The sequence below is a fragment of the Ilyonectria robusta genome (genome assembly GCF_021365365.1).
Source record: "Ilyonectria robusta strain PMI_751 chromosome Unknown BGZ61scaffold_14, whole genome shotgun sequence".
NCBI lineage: Eukaryota > Fungi > Ascomycota > Sordariomycetes > Hypocreales > Nectriaceae > Ilyonectria > Ilyonectria robusta.
Genome location: NW_025764448.1, coordinates 999,914 through 1,027,468, shown reverse-complemented (window position 1 = coordinate 1,027,468; position 27,555 = coordinate 999,914). Strand labels below are relative to the sequence as shown.

Sequence of the window (27,555 nt, the reverse complement as noted above, 5' to 3'; positions counted from 1 at the left end):
CTAGAAGTTTATCTTTGGTCACCCAATCTGCATCACCATCGCGTGGATAAGATTGTGTTGGTTGGAGTGAGGAGGTTTGCCCTGTTGGGTACTCCCGGGTAAGTTCTTAGTTATTCGTGCCTCCATCGACACTAACGATAAGACCCTAAATATTATCTCCATTTGCAGAATTCCTTAGAATAAGCTCAAAAACAACTTTAGGACAGATTTATAAATAGGAACTGACCCTCACCGCACACAGGGATTACACAAGGACGGCTTGCAATATTCCGGTGAACCTGTTCCCACCAACAACCACCAATCAATGGCACCCGATGGCACCCTAAATCTCCGAGACGAAATAACAGACCTCAAAAGCAAACGCCCAATACGGTGCATGTGTCGAAACCCGCGTATCCGGCGTACGTCGTATTCTCGGATTCGGCGGACGACTGCCGGGGCCGGTTCAGCCCGCACGTCGTAATGCGGCGCAGTTTGCAGTTGAGCGCGATGGGGCGCAGGGCTTTGAAGCGGGACGAACCCGCATGACGATGCCTACCGAGGTACCTCAAATAGATGCCTTACGTCATTCGAGGGCCAGCCAAACCAGGGGTGTTAGGCAGGTAATTAGTACCTTGTGGCAGTTCTGGAGCTCCTTCCCAGATGTTCCGAGACAGCGGGAAGGTACCTGCTTATCTACGTAGGTAAGGTAGTAATGCCACTCAGACGGTAGGTGCGCACACAGACTCGCGCCTCCCACTTTAAACGTCCAGGTACCGGACCTCTCCCACCAATCTGCCCTTTGCGACAAAAGTTGGGGCGACGTTTCTTTGCATCTTCCTTCTTGCAACGTCGTTGACGACTGACACAGCTCGGGGGACCAATCCTTTCCCTTTTTCGTTCCACAGATCACGACAGGATTCTCTCCTTGCATAGTTTTGCTACTTCTGGCTCGCTGCTTTTTTTTTTTTTTCCTTTTTTGTATTCGCTCCTTGCTTTGCTCTCGCCCTGTTCCGAGCCGGCCGAGACATCACCACCACGCACCAAGATCGAGATTTCTGTACTCACAACGACTGGGAGCACACGCGACACACGCAACACCGCCAGAATGAGCCCGTCGGCTGACGTCACGGCCACTGGCCACGCCAACGAGTATGACCATGTCCTCCGCCCGCGCCCGCGCAAGCCGCAACATTCGCAGGTCTCACAGTTCCGCATCTCCTCTGCCAGCGACGGTGATGGCCACCTCACCTTGACACAACCGGATGGCCTCAGTGCCACTACTAGTGGAATGACGAGGTATACTCTCACCACCCGCAGCTTCGCATCGTATCGCTAACCGTCGGTGTCTCCAGCGGCCGTTCCACACCCATCCCCGATAACGCTCCTCCCTCCGTCAAGTCTCTCTCCACCGTCCGCAAACAACTCCGTGCCGAGCAGCGCCGTCGCATCTTCCCAACGATCGAATTCGCTTCGCGAGTTAGCCACTTCGACCCGACTAGCGACTACCGAGACTTCCATGGCTTCTTCAATCTCTTCTGGATTGGCCTTGCCATCATGGGCATCACGTCGATGCTGCGCAACATGAAGGACACTGGTTTCCCGCTCCGCTTTCAGATCTGGAGCCTCTTCACTGTCAAGCTCTGGCACCTTGCCGTCGCCGACTTCCTTATGGTCGCTACTACGGCTATCAGCTTGCCCCTACACCGAGCTGCCCGCGCCGCACCCGAGGGGGGTGCTATGGGCTGGAGCCGTGGTGGCATGGCGCTCCAGAGCATCTTCCAGGTCGGCTGGTTGTCCCTATGGATCGCCGTCCCCTTTCTCCTCGAGTGGACATGGACCGCACAAGTCTTCTTCCTCTTACACACCATGGTCCTCCTCATGAAGATGCACTCATATGCCTTCTATAATGGACATTTGTCAGAGACGGAAAAGCGACTCCACGCTCTGGACAACCCCACTGCCGCTGACCGTCGCCCGGCCTATCTCTATCCTACTGCGGATGGTGCGGTAGGTTCCGAAGGTGCCTCCGGCGGAAGCTCCGGCTCTAGGTCCCGTAGTAAGAAGCGCCGTCGCCAAGCAAGTCGACGAAGACAGCAGCAGAACCAGCGACCTCGTCCGGAGAGCGACAGCAACAAGAGCAACGATGACGACGAGATCAGCGGCCTCACGAGCATCCACCCCCAGCCGCCCTCCAGCCCTGGCGCCGGCGCCAGTGCCAACACCAGCGGCGACGAAGTTGAAACTCTGCGGGAAGAACTCGCCCGCGAGCTCACCAGTCCCATGGGTAATGTCACATACCCTCGTAACCTTACCTGGTCGAACTACTGCGATTACATCTTTTGCCCGACTTTGTGCTACGAGATCGAGTACCCCCGCACTTCCTCTATCAACTGGACATCGCTTATCGCTAAGATCGCAGCCACGTTTGGCTGCATCTTCCTCCTCACCATCATTTCCGAAGAATTTATCCTGCCTGTCCTCGTCGAAGCCTCAACACGTCTCGATGCCGTTCCCGCCGTCTCCTCCGTGTCCGAGTCAGCTCTCATCCTCGCCGAGACCATCTCGTGGCTCCTCTTTCCCTTTATGCTCACCTTCCTCCTCGTGTTCCTCGTCATTTTTGAGTACATCCTCGGCGCCTTCGCTGAGATCACCTATTTCGCTGACCGCCACTTCTACTCGGACTGGTGGAATTCCACCGACTGGATGGAGTTTTCTCGCGAGTGGAATATACCCGTTTACAGCTTTCTTCGCCGCCATGTCTACGGCGCTTCCCGCCCCCGCGTCGGCAAGAGCGGCGCCACGGTCATCACATTCCTCATCTCTGCTGTTGGCCACGAGATTGTCATGGCATGCATTACTAAGAAACTCCGTGGATATGGCTTCGTCTGCCAGATGCTCCAGTTGCCCATTGTGGTGCTTCAGCGTACCCGATGGGTCCGCGGCCGCGAGACCCTTAACAACGTCTGCTTCTGGTGTTCTATGATTCTTGGGCTTAGCTTGGTACGTCCTGACTTTCTCCAACAAGTCCTTCCGTGAACAGTCCGCTAACAGGCCAATAGATCTGCGCCCTTTACGTCCTCGTTTAGTCTTGACACACGACACCACGCTTTATAGAATGCACCCATCCCCTCCGATTACGCGAGGGGGCATGTACAATACCTAAACTCTCAGGGGACATATCTCTCATTTGGATTTTCCTACTCGGCTCTCTGATTCAGGCATACACCGTTGCCTTGGAACCCACATGTACAATAATACGAAACGGACTTTGGAAGAAGGCATGGCGGAAGGAATGGAAGGACGGAAGGAAGGAAGGAAGGAAGGAAGGAAAGAAAGAAGGAAGGGCTGCAAGATCAGTGCGCTGGCCATCTGGCTTAGATATATACCCGCTTCGGCCTTGTTAATTTTGACAATCAAGTAGTTTTGCTGCTGAATTCAAAGACTGCTCTTTGCATCGTGAGATCTAACGTCAGGTCCTCCTGTCTCAAGACAGGAGATGTGCGAAGCAATGCGCCCGGCGGAAGCTTACGGACCAGGTCGGGTAAGCAGTTGAACTAGGACATGTTTCACGGTTTCACAAGCCAAAATTGTTTGAGCGGGCACGCAGATTTGTTCTATACCATTCCATTTCTTGCATCTACCTCATCTTGTCTCATGATCATAGTGCTAGCTAGAATTACACTCTGTCCCCTTCCAATGGATTGGGGAATTATGGTAAAAGCGGCTGCGCATCATTCAACGTTGCCGCGTCAGAAAAACCAGGAAGACGTAAAGACCATGTGCTCTCAAAAAACCGAAATCCTTCAACTCCGTAGACTTTTTGTGGTATCCCGTGTCTCATGCGCTGGTCATTTAGTCAACCTCCTCCATGGAGCTGTCACCAGTGGCGGCAGCGGGGGCGTCGGCGACGACCTCCTCAGCGGGGGCGGAGTCGTCCTCCTCGATGTTGAGGCCGAGCTGGACAAGCTTGTGGATGCGCTCAGCGAAGCCAGCGGGCTCGTCAATGGTGAATCCAGAGACAAGGAGAGAGGTCTCGAAGAGGAGCTGGACGATGGACTTGACGGTGCGGTCGTTCTCACCGTCGGCCTCGATCTTGTTCTTGAGCTCCTGGACGATGGGAGACTTGGGGGAGATCTCGAAGGTCTTCTTGGAGGACATGTAGCTGGACATGGAGGTGTCACGGAGGGCCTGGGCCTTCATGATACGCTCCATGTTGGCGGACCAACCGAACTGGCCAGTTCGGATGGCGCAAGGGGAGAGGCCAAGCTTGTGGCTGACGACGACCTTCTCGACCTTCTCGCCGAGAACGTTCTTGAGAGCCTTGGCGAGACCCTCGTACTCCTTCTCCTCAGCCTCGCGGGCAGCCTTCTCCTCATCGGTCTCCTCAAGCTCGAAGTCCTTGGTGATGTCGACGAGCTTCTTGCCCTCGAACTCCTTGAGCTGAGTCATGGCGTACTCATCAATGGGGTCGACGAGGAACAGGACCTCGAAGCCCTTCTCCTTGAGGGTGTCGAGGAAGGGCGACTTGGAGACAGCCTTGATCGACTCACCAGTGATGTAGTACATGTTGCTCTGGTGCTCGGGCATGCGAGTGACGTAGTCGGAGAGAGAGGTGAGCTCATCGCCAGACTTGGTGGAGTTGAAGCGGAGGAGCTTGGCCAGGATGGAGCGGTTCTGGGAGTCCTCGTGGATACCAAGCTTGAGGTTCTTGGAGAAGGCAGTGTAGAACTTGTCGAACTGCTCCTTGTCCTCGGCGATCTCCTGGAAGAGCTCAAGAGCCTTCTTGACGATGTTCTTCTTGATGACCTTCATGATCTTGTTCTGCTGGAGAGTCTCACGAGACAGGTTGAGAGGGAGATCCTCAGAGTCGACAACACCCTTGACGAAGCCGAGCCACTCAGGGATGAGATCGGTGGCATCGTCGGTGATGAAAACACGGCGAACGTAGAGCTTGATGTTGTTCTTGGTCTTCTTGGTCTCGAAGAGATCGAAGGGAGCGCGCTTGGGCACGAAGAGGATGGCACGGAACTCGAGCTGACCCTCGACGGAGAAGTGCTTGACACCGAGGTGGTCCTCCCAGTCGTTGGAGAGGGACTTGTAGAAGGAAGCATACTCCTCCTGGGTGATGTCCTGGGGGTTGCGAGTCCAGATGGGCTTCTGCTTGTTGAGCTCCTCCTCCTCGATCTTGGTCTCCTTGATCTTCTTGGTCTTGGGCTTCTTCTCCTTGCTCTCCTCCTCGTCATCGACCTCCTCGATCTTGGGCTTCTTGTCGTCATCACCCTCCTCGGTGACCTCCTCAACCTCGGCCTCCTCATCGGGGACCTCGATCTCGGTCTCCTTCTCGACGTGGAGGTAGATGGGGTAGGAGATGAACTCGGAGTGCTTCTTGATGACCTCCTTGATCTTGCTCTCGTTCAGGAAGTCGAGCTGCTCCTCCTTGAGGTGGAGGATGATGGAGGTACCGCGGCCGAGCTGATCGGCCTCGGAGGTATCGGCAACAATGTTGAAAGTGCCACCAGCGGAGGACTCCCAGACGTACTGCTCGTCATCGTTGTTCTTGGAGATGACGCGGACCTGGTCGGCGACGAGGTAGGCAGAGTAGAAACCGACACCGAACTGGCCGATCATGGAAACATCAGCGCCAGCAGTGAGGGCCTCCATGAACTGCTTGGTGCCGGAGCGGGCAATCGTACCAAGGTTGTTGACAAGGTCCTGAACAGAAAAGCGTTAGCGGCTGGTGGGGGTGGATATTGGCGGGGGAGCGCCTGGTGCAACTTACAGCCTTGGTCATACCAATACCGGTATCACGGATGGTCAGGGTCTTGTTGACCTTGTCGGGGATGATGTCGACACGCAGGTCCTTGCCAGAGTCGAGCTGGCTAGGGTCCGACAGGGCCTTGTATCGGATCTTGTCGAGAGCATCGGAGGCATTGGAGACGATTTCTCGGAGGAAAATCTCCTTGTTGGAGTAGACGGTGTTGATGATGAGAGAGAGGAGCTGAGAGATCTCAGCCTGGAACTCGAAAGTCTCAGACATGGTGGCGGGTATCAAAAGGAATCGTGACTGTGAGGGCAAGCGTTAGCAGGGTTGGTCGAGTTGGAGTTGTTAAAGACGAAGCGGGCGCTCGGGCAAAGTGGCGGTGGTGGAACCTCATGGAGGGGTGAAGAAGCGGTTGGAAGACAAGAAGCTCGCCCACCCGCAACCTCTTGAAGCAGTGCGGGGGAACTTGATGTGGAAGATTGGCGAGTCCAACTGATAGGAGCTCTAAGATGATGCCATCTTAAAGCTTGGCCAGTTGTTGAAGCGCCGACAATCCATCCCAAGCGCCGAGGCTGGGGGGTGAGGGGAGGCAGGGCCAAATGGCGGGGTGAAGGGCAGCGCAGTGCAGCGGCAACGTACCTTGGGGTTATCGTGACAAGAAAAGGGAAAAGAAAGAGAAGATTGACTCCTGTGATGAAGAGGGTCTAATGATCTCGAGCGGCAGCGGAGAGGAGGATGTTTGGGAAGAAGGAGAGGAAAGAAAACGGCGAGAGCTGGTGGTGAAGTAGAAAAAAAGGGCCGGCAGCTGGCGGGCAGCCGGCCTGGCCCCTCCTTGCCTCCTCCCCTGCGGTGAGGCTTCCATGGGATTCTACGGCCAAAAAGCGCCCACCCAGGCAACCAAGTCGCTGGTTGCTGGGGGAAGGCAGCACCTGGGCCGCACCTTGCCCCGGACCACTGCCCTTAGGTACCTCTATGCCTGCCTGCCTGCCGCCTGCCGCCCGCTGCCCACTGCTGCCCGTCCACTAGGTACCTCGCTCGCCCACCCCGTCGCACATCACATCCACTGCCAGTTCAGTGCGCACTGCCGCCCTGCAAACGCACGGCACGCCGCGCGGCCCCACTGATTGGTCGGATCTTGCTAGAGCCTTCTACGGGGTCAGTGCACCCGATCAGCATCAGCCCAGCCCAGGCCTAGGCCCGCCATCTCAGTGCGCTGTCGAGTTCATCTGCACAGGGGAGAGCTCGGCCGGCCAAGCGATTCACTGCATTGTCCGCTGGCTGCTGCAATAGCCTGGATGCATTGTATCTTGCTGCACCGAGATGCTCTCGAACTCTCGAGATACACTCGAGATTCGGGGCTCCCGCCCTCCATTGTCCTCCCCCACCTCTCCCTTCTTGGATCCCCCTGCATCTGTTCTTGTCTCGTCGCAGGTGGCCATACCAGAAGCTGAAAGGGTTGGGGGGCAACTCGCTCATTCTAGTTTGTTCTGTCCAGCTGGGTCCCTCTCCCCGTACCGACCAGGTACCCTCTAACGCCCCCGCCATCGAACGGTCGGTGCTTGGAGCGGCGTAGTGGGACTGCAACTCGGCGAAATAGTGTCGAAGCTTCTAGCCATCTGTGTTGGACAGGACTGAAATTCCAACACAGCCATTGAGGCCATCCAGCCCAACTGCAATTTGCAAGCCGCCGTGTTTGGGGCGCCCAATTAGACACGTAGGTGGCTGGCATAAACAAGCCATGTGCCTTGACTACAGGTGCCTGCACCGGCCTGCATCAACGAAAACGCCCAAGCAAGGCGGCCAATGCAATGCAAACTGGCCGCACATTTTAGAGTGGCGAGGCTGAGCACAGTGACATCCGAGGTACCTTCAACAAAGAAAAAAAGAAAAGTGAGGCGGTCCGGCCCCCAGACTTCCCCGGCCGAGTGCCTTGCCTGATTCGACAAGGGTCTTCAGTGGCCTTTGCTTTGCTCACTCTGCGCCGCTGCGGACCACCGTGATGATAAGCCTGCAATACTGACGATTCATGAATAGTTTGATTCCGCGTCGTAGAACCAAGGCTAGTTTGTGATGACACGGCACACGATTCAGGAGTCTCACGCCTGCTTGGGTCACAACCATGCTGGATGTGAAACAGCTGTGTAGCATAGAGCCCAGCCCGTATTGTGTGCGCCAAGGGAAAACAAAGCCATCCCGAAGTTGGATAGGAACGAAACAAGGCTGTGTGGACAATGTAACTTGCAACTTTCCCAGCAAACCTTCATGTTTGTCGACATCGACTCCCTTGAAGCTTGCATGGGGCTTTCATTGAAACAAACAATGCTGCGAAACCAACTTGAGTGGGGAGATTGGAGGGAGATGCCCGGCACTACCCATGCGGACGTTAGAGGCAAAACAGACGGTATCAAGAACTTACAACAGGTTTTTGACTATTCAGTCTAAACCACCGAAATATTGCTTGCTGTGAGCGGACTGTATTGACATCGTTCTTGCACCTTGGTGTAGAGAAACCCACTACTTTCAGAACCTTCGTATCCAATAGTACTTGTTCTAATCCAGCCCCAAGGCTCCCAGTCTTTTGAGATTTATCCTATGTCTACTAATTATACACTCTATACGGTATCAAACATGCAATGCATCACGTCACATCAGCCTCAGACACTCATTCCTTCTCCAATACCTCCCCAACCTGCCGATACTTCCGATCCGCATACACAAGCCCAAAGCCCTTCTCGCCCGTCACCGGCACCATGGCCACCACCTCGCCCACGACAATGACATGATCACGCACCCTCACCAGCCCCCCCTCGGCCGCATCCGCCAGCACGCGGCACCGCAGCGCGAACAGCACGCCCTCGCCGCGCAGCACCGGCGCCGCGCCGTCCGCGTCGCACGTCACGTCCTCCAGGCCCTCGAGCACATGGCCCCCCAGGTTCCCGCGTGTAAAGTGCGACGCAACAGCGGCGCCGTTGGCGTCGCCCGCGAGGATGTGCACCGCGAAGGCGCCGCTCGCGCGGATGGCGTCGAGGGTGCGGCTCGGCGTTGCGACGTTGAATGTGACGAGCGGGGTCGGGGAGAGCGTCAGGGATGTAAACGACGACATCGTCATGGCGCGGGGGCCGCCGTCGGGACCGGGCTGGGTTGCGGTGCACACGACGACCGAGTGTGGGAGCAGCCGCATGATGGAGCGAAGCTGTTCGGGCAGAGGCTCAGAGGTGGTCGGGTGGGTGGTCGGGGGTTTCGCGGGCGCGGTGTGCCATGGGTTTGGAGCAGAAGATGAGTAGGCTCTTCGAGACGAGGGTTCTGAAGAGGAGGTGGTTAGCATTCCGCCCGTTAGTAGAGCAGGATTGGTGATGCTCACTATGTTGGTGTTTTGCGGTGCCGGCTCCGCGGTTTTGCAGAGAGGACGGCGGCGATGCCCTGGTGGCCATCCCACGCGTTCTTCCACACCCCTCGCACTTTATACGCCTTGTCTGGTTGTGCTGGATGCCCTGCACCGCCCTCATCGAGCTCAATGCCCTCCTCTCCCCTCCCATCATGGCCCCTCGCACGCCCATATCCCACGCAGTCCCAGCCGCATTGCGCAGCGCCGGAGATCCCTTCATAGCCGTCCAAAGACCATTATTTTCTCCCAGAAGTATAGAGTTCGTCCGTCTTCTCGTTTGCAAACGCAGCCGTCGTAAAAAGCAGAAGCGAGCAGAATTGGCGAGACTCGCTCTTCCGACGCTGGCTTTCCTGGGGTGGAAACGACGAGGTTCTGTGCTTATCGATAAGGATCCCGGCCTTTCACTCCACGCCGACTGGCGAGCATCCACTCCCGGGGCCAGCTGGAGCCGCCCCAAATTTTACCCGGTGATAGTTGCGCGAGACCGACGTCGAAAACGATTGAACCACCACATCGTCACCGACAATAACCCGCAACCACCGCCGCCCGTGGACCCAATTCCTCTCCGAGCCGACGCCTGTGCCCTCACAAGGCTCGACACTCCCCCTCCCGCCGCAGCCACCGCCGCCGGCCCATCTCCAGAACCATGGCAAGCCTCCGCGCCATGCCCGTGGGGCTCGCTCCCACGAGGACGACCACTCTCCTCTGCTCCTCGACGACCTCCAAGACCTCCTCCGCCATCCTCAGCCTCTCCCGCACGCAAGTCCGCCACGCCACCTTCATCCCCCGGCCGCGCCGCCCCTATACCTTCACCCAGCTCGTCACCCTCTCCGACGGCTCCGCCTACACCATGCGCACCACCTCGCCGCAGCCCATTTACCGGGCCTCCAAGGACACCCGCAACACGTTATTGTGGCAGCCCAGCGAGAAGTCGCTCAAGAACGTCGAGCTGGATGAGGCCGGTAAGCTCGCTGCTTTCCGTGAGCGTTACGGCCGTGCCTACGACTCTGGAACCGCCGCCGAGGACGACGGTGCTGCTGAGGACGATGTTGGTTATGCGGACCTTATCACTGGATATGCGCCTGCCCAGGACGCAGGCTCTTTGAAGGATTCCGGTCCCAAGAAGCAGGCCAAGAAGAGAAAGTAAACTGGTTCCTCCATGGGTGTTGGACTGGGACAATGATATCACGGACAATTGATCAAGACGCCAAAAACGACAATGGAGTAACAATGTACTATGTCTAGAATATTACTTGTACTGGCAAGATTTGGAGAGGCTGGGGCGTGGATGGATGGGGTAGTTCAATATGTACAACAGCGTGAGGCCTCGAGGCTTGTATGATATAAAAAGACACGCGTCTCCAGACTCGGAAATTCAACAGTCAAACAGTTCTCCATCAATTGGAAACCCCCATCATTCTCCGCTGTGAATAACCCCCATTTTGTGCTCCGAAATGGGTAATCATGAAATAAATCAAGGGGAATGTCCCCCTAGTCCGAATCCTCATGTATCCTTGCCCGGGCTCTGTCAATAGCAGTATCGCCGGCGGGCTTGGCCTGCTGCTGGTTCACAGGCGGTCGGTAAAAGACGGCCTCGTCATCCTCTGCATCCAGCTGCATCAGGAACGTCTCCCACTTCTCAATGAGCTGCCTCGGTTGTTAGCATGATCTGGTCTGTCCATGTCAGGGGTAACGCTCACCTCCTTCTGCGCCTCAACCGCGCCCTCCAAGAATGTCTCAACACCACTCTTGAAATCTTCCACCTTCTCTCGCTCGAATCGATCCAATTCGCTGCGCATCAGCCGGCCCATATCGTCAAACAGAAGCCTAGCCTGATGCACTTTGCGTTCCGACTCGCTGACCTCGGCACCCATCTGATTAAGACGGTCCTGCTGGCTCTTTCCCTGTCGAAGCAGCTTGTCCTGCGTGGATTTCTTCTTCTGAAGCTCTGACTCCGCCGAGTGCCACGAGTAAAAGGCCTTCTGGCGCTGGGTAAAGGCCATTTTAACCGAGCCGATGAGCCGGATGTACTCCTCGATGATGATGCCAAAAGTCAGGACGTCCTGTTGAGCCTGGCGTTCATAGACGTCGCGGATGGTAAGCTGAAGCTCGGAGAGGGCATCGAGAGGTCCAGAGAGAGAGGGCGACAGCTCAACCGTGGACAGGGCATGTAGCGACGCTGAGAAGTCGCCAGCCGCCTCGGCCATCATCTTGCGTTGGCCAATCATGGTCTCCATGGCCTTGAGTAGGGATTTGAGCTGATTTTCAAGCGCATCGAGATAGACCTTCCGATCGTGGAACCAATCGTCCTGTTCCACAAACTTGTTGCCACCGCCCACGCTGAGACCCAAAGACCCGAACATGCCCTTGCTTTCAGTGGGAATAGGCTCCCTTCGCTCCTTGTGCTTCACATCGACATTGAACGACTCGCTCTCGAGGAACAGCTTGAGGTCGGCGTCGTGCTGCAGGGTCGGGTGGATCGCAGTCTTGTTGAGCATCTTCTCCAGAGCAGCTCGGCGGCTCTCGACAAAGTTGCTGTCGAAGCGGCCGACAGCCTGCTTATCGGGGGGAGGCGGCACAACAATGCCAGGGTTGTTGCCGTGGAGAGTGGTGTAGAGCCAGAGGAAGTCACGGTACCGGCGCTTGACCTCGAACTCGGGCTGCTTGTACCCCTTGGAGGTGGTCTATATAGGCGGTTAGCTAAGTTACGAATAACGACATGATCAGAAGCCCCCGGCGTAGACTTGCCTTGGTTCGCACAGAGTAGACGATGTGAGAGCTAGTCAAATCGCCAACCTTGTGCGGGTCTCCAACACTGATCTGGAACATGGGCTTGGCGGCCTGCTCAACGCTGACGCTGGGCTGGGTGCTGCTGCGGACGCTGCTGGGCGTCGCCACCTCGACGGGAGGCGGCGGGCGCGGTCCACGAGGCCCGTCAAACTCATCCTCGTCGATGCGATGGGGGTCCGCGGGTCGTCGAGCCGGCTGCTGTTGCTGCTGCGGCGGCATGGTGGTGCGGATCACCATCTGCTCCTTCTGCGGAGGCACCGGAGGAGCGTCCTGGGCGGGGGCATTGTCGTCGGAGACGGCGCCGAGAGGGCCGAGGGGATCGTCGACGGCTTCGAGGCGGGTGGGCTGGGCGACGAGGCGACGCGGGCCGCGCGAGGGCCGGGGAGTGGACGAAGAAGAGGCGGCTGGAGGAGCGGGCGAGGCAGTCGATTGCGCAGCGGATGCGGCATCGGGTTGGGACGCCTGCTTGGCGGCCTGAGACGAGTCGGCCCAGGGTGACTCTTCGACGTCCATGGCTGCTGCGGGAAGGAAGAGTCGGGCGGGCGAGTGCGGGTGATGGCGGAAGGGGCTCTCCTCGGGGGCGACGAGAGGTGGTGGAGATGGAATAAGTGCGAGGTGAGGCGGTGGTGAGAGGTGGTGATGCGATGGCCTGGCGTGGGAAGCTTGGGGCTCTTGGGGAATGGGGTGGATAACGGCCTGCCTTAGTTAGACGACAATAGGCAGCACCCAGTAAAGCGGTCGACTACTTAGCGGAGCAACCACTGAAGCAGCCACTACAGCGCCAAGCAGAAGCATGTGGACGTCAGCGCAGGCGCCGCACTCGGCCGTGGCCCCACTGAGAAGTACGTTGCCCTGTACCTAAGCTCCCCTAGCTCCCTCCATCTCAACACCAGGCTACAGGTGACAAATGAAGAAATTTGATCCTCGGAAGGGTGCTATTTTAGAGACCTCCCCATTTGTGGCCTGTTAATATACAACTTATTTGGTATGCAGCTCCCCGTAAACTAAACCCAGGCGTCAACTAGCAAAACGAACATGGCACCTCTTGAGCTCCCCTATCACCCATTCCATTGGGGCCCCAGCGTGTGGGTGTGCTCTCCGTTTCAGCCCGCAACTCCTGTAATTGCATCCAATGCTGGCTTTTCTCTGCTAGCTTTGAGTCACAGGCAGACAGGCAATGGCATTTGTCAGTCATGCCCGTTGACCACTGCTTTTGCTCGCGACTTCTTAGCTCGCCCGATTTTGCTGAGCATCTCTTTTGTAAAGCTCTCCTTTTCGGGGCCTGGCATGCTGTTTGAACCGGCCTCCTAACGCTCGGGATCATAGCAGCCTCCGACTATCACCAGGTTCATTCGGGTAAACTTGACCTTCATCACCGGCGTCTTCTTGGTCGGGAATGCGCTGATCTGGTCGGGTGTGATCATCACCTCTTTGTTCTTCTTCTTGTGCGTTCCGCTACTGGCCCCAGCGGCCCCAGCCTGTCCAGGCGCACTACCCGTAGCCCGCGATGCATCACCCGCTGTAGTGCCAGGGTTTGCTCCATCAGTTCCAGCCATGGCCGCATCGAGCCCAGCTTGCTGTTGAGTAGCCTTCTGGGGATCAGCAGGTAGCTCGACATCCCATAGTCGCACTGTTCCGTCTTGACCTCCAGACGCGAGCACGTTGGACTCAACGCTGAAGCTCAGGGACCAGATGCCACCCTTTCCATGGCCGCGGGACCGCTTGATCCTGGTTCCCTTGGTGAGATCCCAGAAGAAGATGTTGCCCGCGCAGTCAGCACTGGCCAGGATCTTTCCGTTGGGTGCGCACTCCATAGCGCTGATGTAGTCGTTGTGGCCAGTGAAGACTCGCACGCAGGAACCAGACACCACAGACCACATCCGGATCGACTTGTCGGTTTCGTCAGAGGCAGAGAAGACATACATGCCGTTAGGGTGCCACGCGAGTGCCGAAATAGCCGTGTCGTGTCCGACCAGTAGTCGCTGCGGCGAGGCGTGGTCCTGCATCCAGACTCGGACGGCCTTGTCGTAGCCGCCGCTGATAAAGTAGTGTCCATGAGGGCCCCAGGCCGATCTGAAGGCGGGTCCGTCGTGGGACTTGTAGAGGCAGAGACAGCTCCAGGACTCCAGAGACCAGAGGCGAATCTGGCCATCGGCGGAAGATGAGAGGAGAAGTTTGGGCTTCGTATCAATCGCCGGGTTGGGCTTGCCTTCGTCTCCAAACAGTTTCTGAGGGGGACCAGACACGGCATCCGAGAATGACACATCATAGACTGGTGCTGAATGTCCAATTAGTTTGCGGCTGTTGAACTTGGAATCTTTCTCATGCGCATTCATCGTAGGGAGGGCCTTGCCGTCAAGAGACCAGACCCGAATGTATGATTCCGTCGTACCGGCCGCCACCATCTGGCCGTCGTTGGAGAAATCCATGCAAGAAATACTGCTCTTGATTAGCGTCCTGCAGTTAACCTCGAAAAGGGGAGGTAGCTCACCTTCCAAGACTGTTGTGGAACGTAAACATGCATGCGCTAATGGGAAGTCCCACGCCTCCAGTTTGGCCATCAATCTTGAACCGATCACGGTTTTCTCGCACCTTCTGCATCTCCAGCATAATATCTCGAGGTCGCGAGGGAGGCAGCGGAAGCTCGGCCCTGTTGGGCACGTCGGCGCTGTCCTCGCGCTTGATCTTCTGGTCGAACTCATCAAGCATGCTATTCTTGCCTGCAGGTGGCGGCTTTCGACGCTCCTCGTCCTCAATCTCGGCTCGCACATCTTCCCGAAGGTCCATATCCATGGGCAGAGGACCAAGCTTAAGTGGCGCGGCTGGGTCTAGAATATCCTTATTGGACAAGCCAATGTTCACGCCAGGGATACCCTCGTTGGTGTCAACCTCCTCAATCTCCATGTTCCTCGACTTCCTATAGACGGCCTCGAAGCTGAAAGGGGTAATGGGCCCTCTAGCCGTTGAGTCAACTTGGCAGTAGTTGACCAAAAGCTGCCGGATAACGGAACCACCCTGCTCGGACTCCCTCTCCAGGAAGTTGAAGAGATCGCCAGTGGCATGTTGGTTCAGGGGAATACGATACTTGTTCTCTCTATAGAGCTTCGTAATGGAGTTCTCAGCAATGTGCTGGGGAAGAGTAACCGTCGCAAACGTCTTCAGGTCGTCCGCGTGGACTGGCTGGAAATGGACACCGATGTCCCGAAGGAAGGTCTTGGCATCCTCTGCGTATGCTTGGCTGACGAGTTCCAAGAACGAATAAACGAACATGGGCCAGAGAAGTTTTGAGAGTTCAAACTGAGACTGTCAGTGCCAGAAAGAAGGGAGAACACAAGATGTATTACCTTGTATAGATCCAAGTTGTTGCCCACCCATTCCCGTAAGAGGTTGAACGCCTTGGCGTACTTCTTGGGACCCATATTGGCGAGTTGCTGGATGGGCTTACCATCGGGTCCAAGGTGTTTCGACTCCTGGCGGAAAACCTCCTCTGTTCGGTTGAAACCTCTCTTGAGAAGGTAATCGGTAACCTACACGAGTAACCGTTAGCATTTACCCTTGTTCCCAATCTCGCCCATGGTTTCGAAGATGATGCGCCAGGTGAGGAAGCTTGATCTGAAAACTACACGTCCACTTGGTAGTGCAGCAATGAAGATAACTCAACGCCCAGGCTTGCCTTTTCGGGGGCGCTCTTGGTGGTCATCTTGGCTGAGGATGGCTCCAGGCCTGGGCCATGCGCGGTGGTGTCAAGCAATGGGGTTGCCTGGGTAAGGTGGGAGAGCAAGTCAAGGTGTACTAGTACTCAACCGAAGATCGGTGCTTCCAAGAGAAAGATGTAAAGAGAAGGTCTCGCTCTCGCTTGATTTTCGGAACGACTAGGCCGCACTTTATAGAAGCCTCACGCGACCTTCATCCAGTTCCCCAGGTGCAGCGGTGAAGTGCGGTGGCGCACAACAGCAGACGATGCAAACGCATAATGAATGAACAAGCGAAATCAACTTACTATTTGATTCAAGTTCTGGTTCGACATAGCTGAACCCGTTGTGCTCGTTTGCCCCGTGGTTGCGGTTGTTGTGGCATGGGTAGCAGTTGGTGGAGCGGCGGTTTGGCCAGTGTAACCACCAGGCGGCGCAGCGCCTGGTGTAGGAACTGGGGCGGACATGATGCCGGCTTAGGAAACGACGATGGCCAACAAGTGATTAAAGATACACGATGGTACAGTTGGCGTTTATCGGTAAAGGGGGGTCGTTCAGTGAAGGCTCATATCATGAATGGCGCTTGCACCGTTTTAAGAGCGTGCCCACAGGCCCCACGAGGGTTGGCTGGGGATGCGATGCAGTGTTTAGACTTGGGCGCAAGTGCCTGGAACGTCGTGGTCGGTAGCTAGGAGCCCAAGATATAGCTTTAGTAGCTGGTAAGTGAGATTGAGAGTCGCGTGGATGGAGATAGCGGCCGTATGGGCGTCAGAGAGGTGAGAGCTGGCGAGGCTGATGGATGAGTTTGTGGTGAGGCTCGAGGTTGAGCAGGCTACGGGAGTCGCGTCTCCAACCTTGAGGAACTACAGTTGTGGTTAGCCGGAGATTAAGCGGACATCCCTCAAAGCCGCTCGTCTACAACACGAAGGAGTCTGTCCAAACTAGAACAGGCTCTCCTAGAGATGAGTTAATATCCTAAGCCAAATAATGGCGAGTTTCATATTTACTTAAGGACAAAACATCGATCGGTTTTGCTGGACTTCTCACACTTTTGGTCTGATGCTATCGCGACAACGACCATGGCATGAGCCAAGCGCACAGACCTAAACTGCATACCAGTACGTACCTCTTCACTTCCCTCAAGGTCCGTGATGAGCATGCACGATCCCTTTCAACTTCTGAGCATCAATCGCCCAAAGTCCCAAGCAAAATCGGACCCACGACTATCTCTTAATCTTGACCACAACCATCAAAATACGACGTCGGTCCTTGTAGCGCATTGTTGATCGCGGCACTGTGTTTGCTTCACCGCCTACAACGAGCCACTCATTCACGGGACCAGCTTTCAACTATACGCCTGCACAAGTCACAAAACCTAGGAGAGATTGCCTGAATTGCAAACACCCAAGTCACGGCCCTTGCATCATGGCGTCTTTGTCACAAGACGCCATCATGGAGGATGGTAGCAACGCCCGCGCGCACGAGGCCTTCACTGTCGAAGAGAACATCCACCAGCTCAACGACATCGACAAGTGTATTGTCCAGCTCATGAGCCACACCACCACCGCGCTCAACGCCCTCACCATCCCCTCAAACCCATCTGGCGCCACCGGAAACCCCCCCGCCGAGGGCACCAAGCCGCTGCTGAATCCCCCAGCCCAGAAGGAAGCCTTCCGTTCTTCTACCGATTCATTCCTCACTACCCTTCACGCCATCGACGTGAGGATGAAGCGCCAGATCATGGCGCTTGAGGAGGCCGGCATTGTGAATCTATCCAGCAGTCAGCGCCAGGACCACAGTGGCCCCGTCAAGGCGTCATTGAAGCCGAATGGTGTCGGCGCGGTGGGCAACTTGGACGTGGGATGGCTGAACAGCCGCGGGACGAGGGTGGAGCGAGACATGGAGGGGGAGCTTTGGGGAAAGGCAAAGGTTCTCTTGGAGAAAGAGGGCGAGACGATGAAGATGGACTGAATAGCGAGAACTAAAGGTATCGGGATGGTGAATATGGTGCGGCGTTTGGGACATGGTAAGCTCTAGGCCAGAGTTTCGGTTGGATCATATGTTGCTTTCGTACTGGAGTTTCTAAGGTTGAAGGCGGTGAAATAGAAAGGGTCACAAACTCCCAAAGTTGTTCAATGTACGTGTGATATGGAGAGCCCACAACTCTTACGACAGTGTTCAAATCATTGGCATCTATCCAGCAACATCCGGTATCGGCTTCGTCACAAGTTGACCGGCAGTTCCATTTTCGAACAGATGAGAACTGCGATCATACCCTTACCCAAGAACACTAATCAGGTCCGACCCTACCTACCGCGTGCTATCAGTTGACGAAAGCTGGCGTGCATTTGTTGACATCCGGGAGAACAGCAAGTAGACCAGTTTCTCCACATCGTCCTCAAAATATGGCCGCCAACTCATGCCGCATTCCAGCTCTGACAACAGTTTGTGATGGCGCTGCCCGTAGAGCCAGTAGGTCAGCGCCAGACCAGAAAAGATAGTGCTGACGCAGAGGTAATGGCATTGCTACCGGTAACATGTAGCATTCAATGCGACTCATGGTGTGAATGATGTCCACTCTCCATATTTACATCACAGGGGGTGGGCTTAATGAAGTTTGAAGACAAAAAGGATGCAGGTCAAGTCCATGCAAGCAACCAAGCAAGCCGTCGCTGAGATGTGCGATACAATCAGCTTTGTAAGTGGATCCACGGAGAACAAGCTTAATAGTAAACTTGAGATGATGCGGGAAATATTTCGAGTATTGTAATTCGTACACGGGTATAAGCTCCTTCGCCAAAGCCTCAGCTGGACTCAGACACCTACTGTAAATCAGCGGGTGTATTGTGAGTCTAAAGTATTGCCTTTCTTATTAAATTGGGCATGAGAATTTTATAAAAGAAATCATTATAAGGGATAAATGCTGAGAATTCATCCTCACACACATTTATTCACCCAACTCCTCTATTGGGATAGTATCATTTTGGATTGAGGCATGTAGTTCCACGTGCAAATAGCAATACTCAAGGGTATCACCGCAGCGCACACGAAATTACGGCACTGTGCTTGTATCCCCCGCCTTAATAAAAGAGCCCCTGCCCCTAACTCGCGCCTGTCCTTCCATTGTCGCGTCAATCTTGCCCTCCGCGATGAGTGTAGTCGCGTACTTCACTATGTTGCGAGCCTCGATATCAGAATCATACGAGCTCCAGCTAATCAGTCGTTTCCATGTCACCTTGTGAGTCTGACTGAGGCGCCACAGTCGCCCAGTCGTCCGGATCTCTGTCGAGATGTTCGATGCGCTCTAGGCGATGAGGCCGCGATGATAGGCCTCGTGAAATGCATGGGAAGGGCCTGGCTCTTGGGACAGTATGGGCGGATCACCTCGCACTATACCTACGTGTTCTCGGATGTACCAATCAAGGCATTTCGTCCCAGGTGACACAAAGCAATTCTTATGTTAAACCACGGCGTGGATATTGGGACAGCCGGATATACCGGACGCATATTTGCTATCAGGACTGCTGCCCCACTCCATACCCCAACCCCTCCGTTTGCCCTCGCCTGGATCTTGCCTGGATCTTGCCCAGTTCTGTCTTGGATTGCTTGCGTGCCCACCTTGTTGACGTGCGCCGGGGTGGGTTAGATGGGCACGTATCTTGGCCCCAGCCCGCGCCACACGGCCAATCAGCGTCCGATTCAGTGTAATCGGGAGACCGCCGTGGCTGCTTTCGCTGCCGACTGCTCCGGCGCTTGGCAGGGACAGACCCCCCACTGTCGTCAATGTACTTGCCTCCGAACTTCCGTGCAGGCCAATTCGTGGGTTCCGCCGTATTGACCGGCAGGTCTTATCCATAGATGCAGCCTCTGGCAGCTTCCGTGCCTACCTACCTATGGCTGGGTCCCTTTTGGGGGAGCTCTTCCCCTTCCCTCCTTCGTGTTTACCCTCACCTCCACCAACCTTCATCGCGTCACCCTCACCAACCTACACACTCTTCCACTCGTGGTGCTTCCATCCAGCAAACACTGCCAATTCGCTTGCTGCTTCAAACCCCAGCGCTCGCTAATCGAACCCTTCTCGGCATCGAAACTTGTCGCAGTCCAATCGCTATATCTCCACTAATAACGCCTGGGACGATCCCCCCACCCCCCGAAGCGAAGCCTACGACACGGCGTTTGAGACGCTCCCAGGTAGCATCGGACGTTCATCGAGCCATTTTGAAGATCCCGAAACACAATTTCGAAACGCGACCTCGAAACCGGCGTAATGGCGATAGAATATAGGGCGAGGGCATTCGCTGTGCCCTCGTTCTCGGCAATTGTAGCACTCAGCTTCTTCGGCACCATGGCGGAAGCCCACGATCACGACGGTGGCCACATCCCCGAGGGTCAAACCGTCTCCCTCAAGCCTCTGGTGGGTGCCAATTGATCTACGATACGGTAGTTTGGAGCTGACGATGGATTAGGACACGATCCTATGGATTCACATCTTCACACAGATGCTCGCCTACGGCGTCATTTTCCCAATTGGCATGGTCCTGGGTGTATGTTATCTCGATTTCCGGAACCCCCGGACAGCATCGCTAACCCTCAGTAGATGACCAAAAACCGATGGCATGTCCCGACGCAGGCCGTTGGTACAATCCTCGCGATACTGGGCTTCTTCTTGGGCCACGCACACAAGGGCCGTGAATTCATCCCCAATCACGTCCACCGAACATTCGCCCACATCCTCCAGCTGCTCCTCGCCGCGCAGGTATTTCTGGGCATCTACCTTAGGGGCCACTGGGAGAAGGGCATCCATGGCAAGATTCGGAAAATCGTCCGGCCATTTCACTCCATATTTGGAAAGCTTATGCCGCTCCTGGCATGGACGCAGATGGTCTTTGGTGGCATCACAGCCCTCGGCTTCTGCCAGGGAGACCACCTCGGCCAATGTGCGGCTCACTTCATTATGGGCGGTGCCTTCATCGGCTACGGAATTATCCTCACTCTCATCCTCATGGTCGGCCAGATTTGGATCCGAAACCGGGGACGATCCCAGGAATTCTATGACAGCGCCTTCATTGCCGCCTGGGGTTGTGTCAACACGTTTACGGAACACCGCTGGGGAACTGATTGGGTCAAGAATGATTGGCAACACACCACCATGGGAATCATATGGTGGGCTGCCGGTTTAGTTGGCGTCTGGCTCAGTAGAGATCGTGACGGAAACCCGAAGCGCAACTTCATTCCTGGCTTCGTCATCTTGATCACTGGCTGGGGCATGTCCGCACACCCACAACAGCTGATGGTCAGTGCTGCGACACACACCATGTTTGGCTACACTCTCATGGGTGTTGGTATTACTCGGATTATCGAGATTGCTTTTGTGCTCAAGGATGCGCATTCCATTGCCGATGACGGACGCTCAATCAACAGCTTCCAGTATATTCCTGTTTTCGTAAGTCACACATCCACATCCACATTTACTTATTCTTACTGACACAAACAGCTGTTGTACGCCTCTGGATTCTTGTTCATGGGTGCCACTGAGGAGCAGATGGCCCTTGTGGATGGCTCCCGCATGGACCATGTCTCTTACATTCTGATCCTCTTCTCCATGGCCTCCCTCGTCTTCCTCTTCGCCAACATGCTCATCCATCTCTGGGATCGTCTCGCGAACCCAATTATGAATGGAAAGGATTTCAGTCACGAATACACCCACATTAACGGCCATCCCGTGGAGGATGGACAGGCTCAGGATGCTCAGGAATTTGAGCTGGACGGATTGGTGAGCGATGATGAAGATGACGGTCGGAGAATGCAGGGCCGGAGGAGCATGGATAGCACAAGCCCCGACACGCCAAGCACATTGGGTAAGAACAACGAGACACGAGTTCGGTGAGATGTTCTGCAATGGGAACGAGGGGACGAATTTTGGATAACGGTTTCAAGAGGAAGCATTTTGCTCCCGGGCGTCTTGGCGTGGATTTGGATATCCACTGCGATTTGTTGGCCGTTCTCATAATACTACCACATTTTGAACATACATAGATTGTATTATAAGGGAAAAGTTATGAAATGCAAGTCCAGAGTCGCATGTGAGGAGCATACGTAGAGTTCCCGTTTGTGTGGGTATGCGCTACTGCAGCCCCCAGTAGCTCAAGCGGCGGGGTCTAGCGCCAGTCCCTCACCGAGTTCTGACCGGAAAACGAACTTTGCCCGCCGCAATTCTTCTTCCCGCTGCAAATCTACGATTTTCGAATTCGACACCCTCGCCGCACCTCAGACCGTCCCGCCCCCCGCGCGCGACTAGAAGAATCGCAAAAATGCCTTCCGACGGAAACCTCAACGGCCCGTCCAAAAACCGCCTGGCCGCGCGCCGGTCCAAGGGCAAGGCGGACCGTCGCAAGCGCGCCCAGATGCCAAAGGACAAGATCGCCAAAGCCGATACCACTCGCGGAGCCCGACCGGGCATGATGCCGACCAGCGGACCTCGGGCGAAGTTGAGCTCCAAGAAGGCCAAGAAGTTGGAGAAGAAGATGGGCTATGCGCTGAAGAGGAAGATGGAGGCCGACGGAGAGGCCGAGATGAAGGGTACGTTTGCCGAGACACATAATTGGGATTATGAGGGTTTGGTGCTAATTTTGTGCGTCTAGATGCGCCTGCAGAGGATGGAGAGAAGGTCGAGGAGGTTGTTATGGAGATCCAGTGAGCGGCATTGTTGGGCGATACGGATATGGTGCAGAGATTGCACCGTAGGTCTATGGACTGCACGGATTTTCGACGTCCACGGGCTTTGATGATACCACGCGAGGTTGGCCAAGCTGCAAGCAGAAGGACGGGATCAAGTACTGACGTACAATAAGGCTATACTTTGAACGACACTTGCTTTACGAAGACGCTACATGGGACGGAATTAGCCGGCATATCATAAGGATAGACAAAATGAATTTTGAGTTTCTACACTAAGGAAGGGCCTTGGTCTTCTATCTCTTGTTCGTCCGGGAGTTTGAACCTGTCAAGGCATTCCATATCATTCCCCAACTCCTCGGTTGTGAGGGACTGTTAGGTAGCCTCTGACGTAGACTGATATTGCACTCCATTTTGCATTGTAACGTCGTCCGCCTCTCGCGTAGGAATAGGCCTGACTGGAGGCGAGGGTGCGGGCTCTCGCTGGTATCTTCTTGGGGGGGCGCGGGGGGGTGCGTAAGTGGCTCGGCCGGCGTGTCTGAAGTTGCTCCTCGAGGAGGTGCCGCTGGATGATAAGCTGAAGATGCTGGGTGACTCTTTGCTCGTTGCGTCCGTGTCGGGACAGTGACGGTCGCAGATGTCTGGGTTTTGGTCAGACCAGGTGCAGCAGAACATGGTGAAGAACATGGTGAGCGGACAGGATTCTTTGACAGGAGCTTGGGGTTCGATATCTTATGGAGAGGAAGCTGGATTGAAGGAAGGGTATAAGTAGGTCTCCAGATGACTGGTCGTGCTGCTTGAGATGAGTTGGCTGTGATTGCTGTAGCTCGGACAGTGGACGCACAGTCATGAGTTCATGACGATGCTGTCAGGTGAAGAGAATCGGTACGGCCAATATTTGATGAACTGTGATTTAATGAGCAATTCAAGGGACGCCATCGCATTGTTTGTTGCTGCTCTTCACAAGCAAAATGTGGTGAGTGGGGCGGTGATACTCTGCAGAGGACCGACGAGGAGTCACAGAGGGATGATTAGGACGCGTAACGACAGATAAATTTGCAGTATTGCGCAATTTGGCAGGAATTGCATCCTATTCAGATACGAGGTATGTGTAATGTGCTGTTCGCTCGGGTCAACCCATCGATCTGTATGCCTCAGTTATGGCAATATGTGTGACGTTGGACACGTGGGTATCCTGAAACCGAAAAGACAGGTTTCCCTCTTGTCTGTTACTGAGCTTCCATCCATAAGCGCTACATAGTATATGAAATGACACAGAGCTGATAACTAGGCGGGTTGTTGAGAAGTATAAAGCGGCGGACCGAAGTGATGCTCTCGCGAGATTGTGAGAAAATGTGGCGCTGGTAAAAGGTATAGCAAAGAGGTTATAGCTACTTATTGTTCTCCTTATAGTGCCTAATTAGTCAGACGAACTTTTACTCAATAGGTAGGTACATATACCAGAATTGAGAGACGAGTGCAATTGTCAGTCCTATACAGCTGGCAGAGAAAAGTGGAAGTGGAGCCGACAATTGACATTCAGAATAGTGGTGACAGTGACGGAGACTCGGAGCTCGGGGCGCTGAAACCGGATAAGGATTGTGGAAAAGAGAATACAATTTGTGCATAATTCCCATTGAGGATTTTTGGTGGTGGCGTCAATAGGTGCATGCGCCGCGGCCATGAATCAGAGATGGCGGCATTCAACCTGACACACAAATGCTGCAGAGGAGGGCATTGTCTTCACGATATCACCCTTTGAGAGTATTTATTTGCCTTCATACTTTCCCTCTTTCCTCCATATTCTTTTATTTCATCCATTTCCGAATCTCCTCATATTCCTCGTGGAAAAGATTGCATCTCTCGACTTGGTTCCTTCTCTCTTCTTCCACCTCCCCCCACCCCGGTGGCCAGCTGTCACCAGGTCTCTCCCAACTAGGATTCTTACAACGCGTGCCCCCGCTCCTTCCCGCGTTTGACTCTCCCAATTCCGTTCCCAATTCCGTTTAATTCTTCCATCAAAGTCATCAATTCTGTTTTTACGATGAATACCACCAAGCGATGCGCCGAGGAGATCTCCTCCATTGACAACGACGGCCCCGATGAGGACGTTAACTTTCCTCTCCACAAAGCACCTCGCCGGTACGAATCCCCTTCTTCTCAATCGACCAGTAAGTCTTCATACTTTCAATATTTGTGGAAGTCTATCTCTAACGCAGCTAGTACAAGATGGCACTGACGGTCTTCGCGAGAAATCCTTCGCAGAGTTCCTCGCCAACGCCCTGCCAGTCGCCCTCATCGATCCCGAAGTCCTGCAGTTTTTGGTGTTCCAATCTAACCTCCGCCTTGATTTCGCCAAGCGAGAGGGAGTTGACATCAGCGAACTTTCCATTGGGGACGATTGTCTGCCTGTCTGGCCCGGCTTCAGCTGGGATCCTTCTGTCGAGTCACTTCATTCTACTATCCAGCGTCGTCTCGCGAATCTTGAATTGGCTCAAGACCTTGGAAATCTCGTTCAAAACGACATCATCGCCAAAGGGAACCGGAAGCTTGACGAGGCTCGCCTATTGGGGGTTCAGTTGGAAAGTCTCGTCATCGGCAATGGCCTTCTGCCTGTTTGGGGAGACGACGCATTCAAGGATGTGGGTTCCGAGCATCAAGACAACGAAGAGGAAGAACTTTCACAGATGACCAGCCGCCTCTGGTTGAGCAATTCATCCACTTGTGTCGGAAGCTCGTCCGATGCTGCCACAATGAGTACACTAATTGGCTCTGAGACAAGCCCCAGCCCCATTGTCCTCACATCGCCTGTCAGTTTCTGCTCCGACAGCTCCGACTCCGACTCGTGCCCAGATTCTGACGCCGAGAATGTTGCACCTTGCCCCGAGGACGACAGTCTTTTCGCCATCACCCTCAAGAACCTTGTTGATGATCAAGCCTACTACTCTGAAGATGATGACGCCCAGAATGTTGTTCACGACGTTGAAGTCGCCGGCGCCCCTCGAAGCCACTCTCATGTCGATCTTGAGGTCTACGTTGCCAATAATGACGACGAGGTTTACGACTTGCCAGAGATGGAATTCGCCGTTGATCGAGATGCTTTCGAATACTGGCACCAGACAGACGAAGCAATCGACGTTGAGGTTCCAGGCACCGAGTTGCGCTGCACTGGAAAGATCATCTTGATTGAGGAGGTCGACGATGAAGAGGCGGCCCGCGTTATTGCTGCGAATGCGAAGGCCAATATCATTTTTGATCCCATCCCGGTCATTGAGGAACCTGATGAGGCTGATGACCTCCCCTTCGATACCAGGCAAGCACAGCGCACACGATCTCCAAGCCTCGCCAGTGAGGAGACGACATCGTGTTCAGCTTCTCCCTAAGATCATTAAGGAAACAGAAGACGGTTCACATACTGAATCGTTTCATCTTCGTCCTCTATGCCACTTCCATCCGCCATTGGCGTGTATGAGACGATTTGGAGGATCAGGGAGACCCATTCTTATTTGCTTGTTGATCGGGACGAGGATAGCCATTTACTTATCAGTTGCTTCATTGTTATTTGGTCGTGCGATGGTATCGCATTGGGGTTTCGACATTTTCCGCGTTTCTATGGAAGGATCTGAGAGGGATATGGATTTGGGCCTACTTTCGGAACGGGTAGGATCTTTACGGGCGCAGTATATGAGGCTTCATGCAGTGGACATGGAACAAATATCGCCAAGAGTAGTGAGATGAAAGGTCGAGATCGTTTTATCCGTCTCAATTTTACTCTACTTTATGACAAACATCTTGGGCACATTGCTCAACGAGCTCTTCTAACTTGACTTGATCGTTCGGTGACCTTCTTGTGGCATGCTCCCCTGATGCCGTTGAGCTCACTCTTTCCATCCATACGAGATCCACGGACGTTTCGATCATCTCTCGCTCAGCTCGAGGTGTGTACCCTGAATACAGAAACACAATCACTCAAGAGACATGTCGCCGACTTTGTCCAGCACATGGCGGACTTTCTCAAACTCCTCTTCCAATCGCTTCACCCGTCCTTCGAGCTCGGCGTTTCTCTTCTCCAACTCCTCTTCGCGCTTCTTAGCAGAGGTACTTGTCAGGCGCAGCTTTGTCTTGCCAGGGGTCTTTCGAGGCACGCTGGGGCCACGGCCAGTCGAGGGGCTGCTTGGGCTCATCGGGCTCGGCATCGATGTGAGATCAATCGGAGAAAAGGAAGATGTCGTATAGTTCCCGGTCGGCGTGGTGAAGGGGCTTGCTGGCTTGGGACCCCCGTTCTTCTCGGATGCCGCCTGGTGTGGTGTCGAGCTGTTGTGCAACTTAAATCCGACACTGGATAGGAAATGCCGTCCGTATTTAGGACACCCGACTTGCATGCACCGGAGATTGGTCTCGTCGCCCACGTCCTTCTTCGAGTTCTCGGCATCTGCAGAGCCGTCAACGGCAGACTGGTGCTCAGGCTTCTTCAAGTGGTTGAAGAACCCCGTGGTGGACGCAAACGTATGCTCGTACTGCGGGCAGTCGGCCGAGTTGCATCGAAGGCTTCGGATCGCTTCCTGTTCTGCGTCGAGGGCAACGCCAAAGGACAGACGGTCGCGGAGGGCCTGGCCGATAGCTAAGGCGGAGATGTGTGATACAGCGCTGGCGTGTCGACTCCACTCCGACTTGCAGCCGTAGTCAGTCTTGTAGAAGAAGCAGCAAGGCTCCTTGCATATGTACTCTCCCGGTTGGGGTCTATTCGCAGGCGTCTTTGTAGCGCGTTTGGTGGTGCTACTCGGCGGGTTATCAACGATGAAGCATTCCGGCAAATCGTCCACGGGTATTTCATGCTTGTGAGGTGCCGAGCCCAACGCGTGCTTCAGATACATGGCCCTAGACGCGAACTCGGTCCCGAGCTTGTCGCATTCTGCTTCGCGGCACTGCCACTCGATCTTGTGCTTGCTGTCACGAGCGTGGCGCTTGAGGGCCGGGGCAGCAGCAAACTTGGTGTTGCATTCTGCGCACTGGTACGGTCCAGTGTGCCAGTCTAGCTCGTGCTCAATGCATCGTTCGGCGAAGGGGAAGACGAAGCCGTCACAGCCTTCGTGCGGGCAGGAGAAGGTGAGATCCTCACAGGCGTTCGGTGAAGTGAGGATCAAGTACCCAGGAGGTACGACCATGGGCTGGTCGTCATCTTCTGGTACAGCCATTTGGACTGAATCTCGAGCGAAAAGGGAGGTTTTGGACTTGGTCGTCGAGTTCGATTGTGTTTTGAAGCCGAGCAC

At 54.9% G+C, this 27,555-nt stretch overlaps 12 protein-coding genes across 12 annotated transcripts; 7 read left to right on the top strand and 5 right to left on the bottom strand.

The window, feature by feature from the left end:
- The first annotated feature begins 938 nt into the window (after window positions 1–938).
- Window positions 939–3,296, top strand: BGZ61DRAFT_455271 (MBOAT, membrane-bound O-acyltransferase family-domain-containing protein). Its single transcript, XM_046246361.1, has 3 exons — window positions 939–1,278; window positions 1,335–2,982; window positions 3,042–3,296. Exons 1-3 carry the CDS (start codon window positions 1,088–1,090, stop codon window positions 3,066–3,068), a joined length of 1,866 nt encoding a protein of 621 aa, XP_046102518.1. The 5' UTR covers window positions 939–1,087; the 3' UTR covers window positions 3,069–3,296.
- Window positions 3,297–3,834: 538 nt separating this feature from the next.
- On the bottom strand, window positions 3,835–6,019 carry BGZ61DRAFT_480064 (Hsp90 protein-domain-containing protein; the record flags this gene model as incomplete). Its single annotated transcript, XM_046249149.1, has 2 exons — window positions 3,835–5,694; window positions 5,762–6,019. 2 exons carry the CDS (start codon window positions 6,017–6,019, stop codon window positions 3,835–3,837), a joined length of 2,118 nt encoding a protein of 705 aa, XP_046102517.1.
- Window positions 6,020–8,405: 2,386 nt separating this feature from the next.
- Window positions 8,406–9,068, bottom strand: BGZ61DRAFT_356279 (flavin reductase like domain-containing protein; the record flags this gene model as incomplete). The annotated part of the gene is made up of 1 exon (XM_046240784.1): window positions 8,406–9,068. One exon carries the CDS (start codon window positions 9,066–9,068, stop codon window positions 8,406–8,408), a length of 663 nt encoding a protein of 220 aa, XP_046102516.1.
- A 724-nt stretch (window positions 9,069–9,792) lies between these two features.
- On the top strand, window positions 9,793–10,275 carry BGZ61DRAFT_495528 (ribosomal protein YmL36 precursor, mitochondrial; the record flags this gene model as incomplete). The annotated part of the gene is made up of 1 exon (XM_046250902.1): window positions 9,793–10,275. One exon carries the CDS (start codon window positions 9,793–9,795, stop codon window positions 10,273–10,275), a length of 483 nt encoding a protein of 160 aa, XP_046102515.1.
- A 344-nt stretch (window positions 10,276–10,619) lies between these two features.
- On the bottom strand, window positions 10,620–12,431 carry BGZ61DRAFT_495527 (Vps5 C terminal like-domain-containing protein; the record flags this gene model as incomplete). Its single annotated transcript, XM_046250901.1, has 3 exons — window positions 10,620–10,775; window positions 10,829–11,812; window positions 11,877–12,431. The coding sequence occupies 3 exons, from the start codon at window positions 12,429–12,431 to the stop codon at window positions 10,620–10,622; spliced, it is 1,695 nt and encodes a 564-aa protein (XP_046102514.1).
- Window positions 12,432–12,828: 397 nt separating this feature from the next.
- BGZ61DRAFT_57828 (putative transcription initiation factor TFIID 100Kda) lies at window positions 12,829–15,880 on the bottom strand. Its single transcript, XM_046256263.1, has 4 exons — window positions 15,592–15,880; window positions 15,263–15,445; window positions 14,410–15,215; window positions 12,829–14,357 (listed from the first exon to the last, which is right to left on the bottom strand). Exons 1-4 carry the CDS (start codon window positions 15,616–15,618, stop codon window positions 13,226–13,228), a joined length of 2,148 nt encoding a protein of 715 aa, XP_046102513.1. The 5' UTR covers window positions 15,619–15,880; the 3' UTR covers window positions 12,829–13,225.
- A 719-nt stretch (window positions 15,881–16,599) lies between these two features.
- Window positions 16,600–17,810, top strand: BGZ61DRAFT_455264 (mediator complex, subunit Med11). The gene has a single exon (XM_046246360.1). The coding sequence runs from the start codon at window positions 17,036–17,038 to the stop codon at window positions 17,579–17,581; it is 546 nt and encodes a 181-aa protein (XP_046102512.1). The 5' UTR covers window positions 16,600–17,035; the 3' UTR covers window positions 17,582–17,810.
- Window positions 17,811–19,388: 1,578 nt separating this feature from the next.
- Window positions 19,389–21,674, top strand: BGZ61DRAFT_423877 (uncharacterized protein). The gene is made up of 4 exons (XM_046243579.1): window positions 19,389–20,024; window positions 20,077–20,154; window positions 20,208–21,053; window positions 21,105–21,674. The coding sequence occupies exons 1-4, from the start codon at window positions 19,878–19,880 to the stop codon at window positions 21,495–21,497; spliced, it is 1,464 nt and encodes a 487-aa protein (XP_046102511.1). The 5' UTR covers window positions 19,389–19,877; the 3' UTR covers window positions 21,498–21,674.
- A 129-nt stretch (window positions 21,675–21,803) lies between these two features.
- Window positions 21,804–22,744, top strand: BGZ61DRAFT_455262 (uncharacterized protein). Its single transcript, XM_046246359.1, has 2 exons — window positions 21,804–22,189; window positions 22,252–22,744. Exons 1-2 carry the CDS (start codon window positions 21,922–21,924, stop codon window positions 22,305–22,307), a joined length of 324 nt encoding a protein of 107 aa, XP_046102510.1. The 5' UTR covers window positions 21,804–21,921; the 3' UTR covers window positions 22,308–22,744.
- A 1,778-nt stretch (window positions 22,745–24,522) lies between these two features.
- On the top strand, window positions 24,523–25,455 carry BGZ61DRAFT_298237 (uncharacterized protein; the record flags this gene model as incomplete). The annotated part of the gene is made up of 2 exons (XM_046238655.1): window positions 24,523–24,989; window positions 25,101–25,455. Coding segments are annotated over 2 exons (822 nt in total), but the record flags the coding sequence as incomplete, so codon positions are not given.
- A 94-nt stretch (window positions 25,456–25,549) lies between these two features.
- Window positions 25,550–26,031, top strand: BGZ61DRAFT_455259 (uncharacterized protein; the record flags this gene model as incomplete). The annotated part of the gene is made up of 1 exon (XM_046246358.1): window positions 25,550–26,031. A coding segment is annotated over exon 1 (451 nt), but the record flags the coding sequence as incomplete, so codon positions are not given.
- A 255-nt stretch (window positions 26,032–26,286) lies between these two features.
- BGZ61DRAFT_282764 (uncharacterized protein) lies at window positions 26,287–27,399 on the bottom strand (the record flags this gene model as incomplete). Its single annotated transcript, XM_046238477.1, has 1 exon — window positions 26,287–27,399. A coding segment is annotated over one exon (1,113 nt), but the record flags the coding sequence as incomplete, so codon positions are not given.
- Window positions 27,400–27,555: the final 156 nt, after the last annotated feature.

Bases quoted from the DNA above. Each gene is read 5' to 3' on its own strand.
- BGZ61DRAFT_57828 (XM_046256263.1), bottom strand. From the start codon at position 15,618: ATGACCACCAAGAGCGCCCCCGAAAAG. The intron at 15,216-15,262 runs GTAATACATCTT...TGACAGTCTCAG, and splicing joins ACAACTTGGATCTATACAAG to TTTGAACTCTCAAAACTTCT. The intron at 14,358-14,409 runs GTGAGCTACCTC...AATCAAGAGCAG, and splicing joins TTCCACAACAGTCTTGGAAG to TATTTCTTGCATGGATTTCT.
- BGZ61DRAFT_455262 (XM_046246359.1), top strand. From the start codon at position 21,922: ATGCCTTCCGACGGAAACCTCAACGGCCCGTCCAAAAACCGCCTGGCC. The intron at 22,190-22,251 runs GTACGTTTGCCG...TTGTGCGTCTAG, and splicing joins CGGAGAGGCCGAGATGAAGG to ATGCGCCTGCAGAGGATGGA.
- BGZ61DRAFT_455271 (XM_046246361.1), top strand. From the start codon at position 1,088: ATGAGCCCGTCGGCTGACGTCACGGCCACTGGCCACGCCAACGAGTAT. The intron at 1,279-1,334 runs GTATACTCTCAC...CGGTGTCTCCAG, and splicing joins ACTACTAGTGGAATGACGAG to CGGCCGTTCCACACCCATCC. The intron at 2,983-3,041 runs GTACGTCCTGAC...ACAGGCCAATAG, and splicing joins TGATTCTTGGGCTTAGCTTG to ATCTGCGCCCTTTACGTCCT.
- BGZ61DRAFT_423877 (XM_046243579.1), top strand. From the start codon at position 19,878: ATGGCGATAGAATATAGGGCGAGGGCATTCGCTGTGCCCTCGTTCTCG. The intron at 20,155-20,207 runs GTATGTTATCTC...AACCCTCAGTAG, and splicing joins CAATTGGCATGGTCCTGGGT to ATGACCAAAAACCGATGGCA. The intron at 21,054-21,104 runs GTAAGTCACACA...TGACACAAACAG, and splicing joins TCCAGTATATTCCTGTTTTC to CTGTTGTACGCCTCTGGATT.
- BGZ61DRAFT_455264 (XM_046246360.1), top strand. From the start codon at position 17,036: ATGGCGTCTTTGTCACAAGACGCCATCATGGAGGATGGTAGCAACGCC.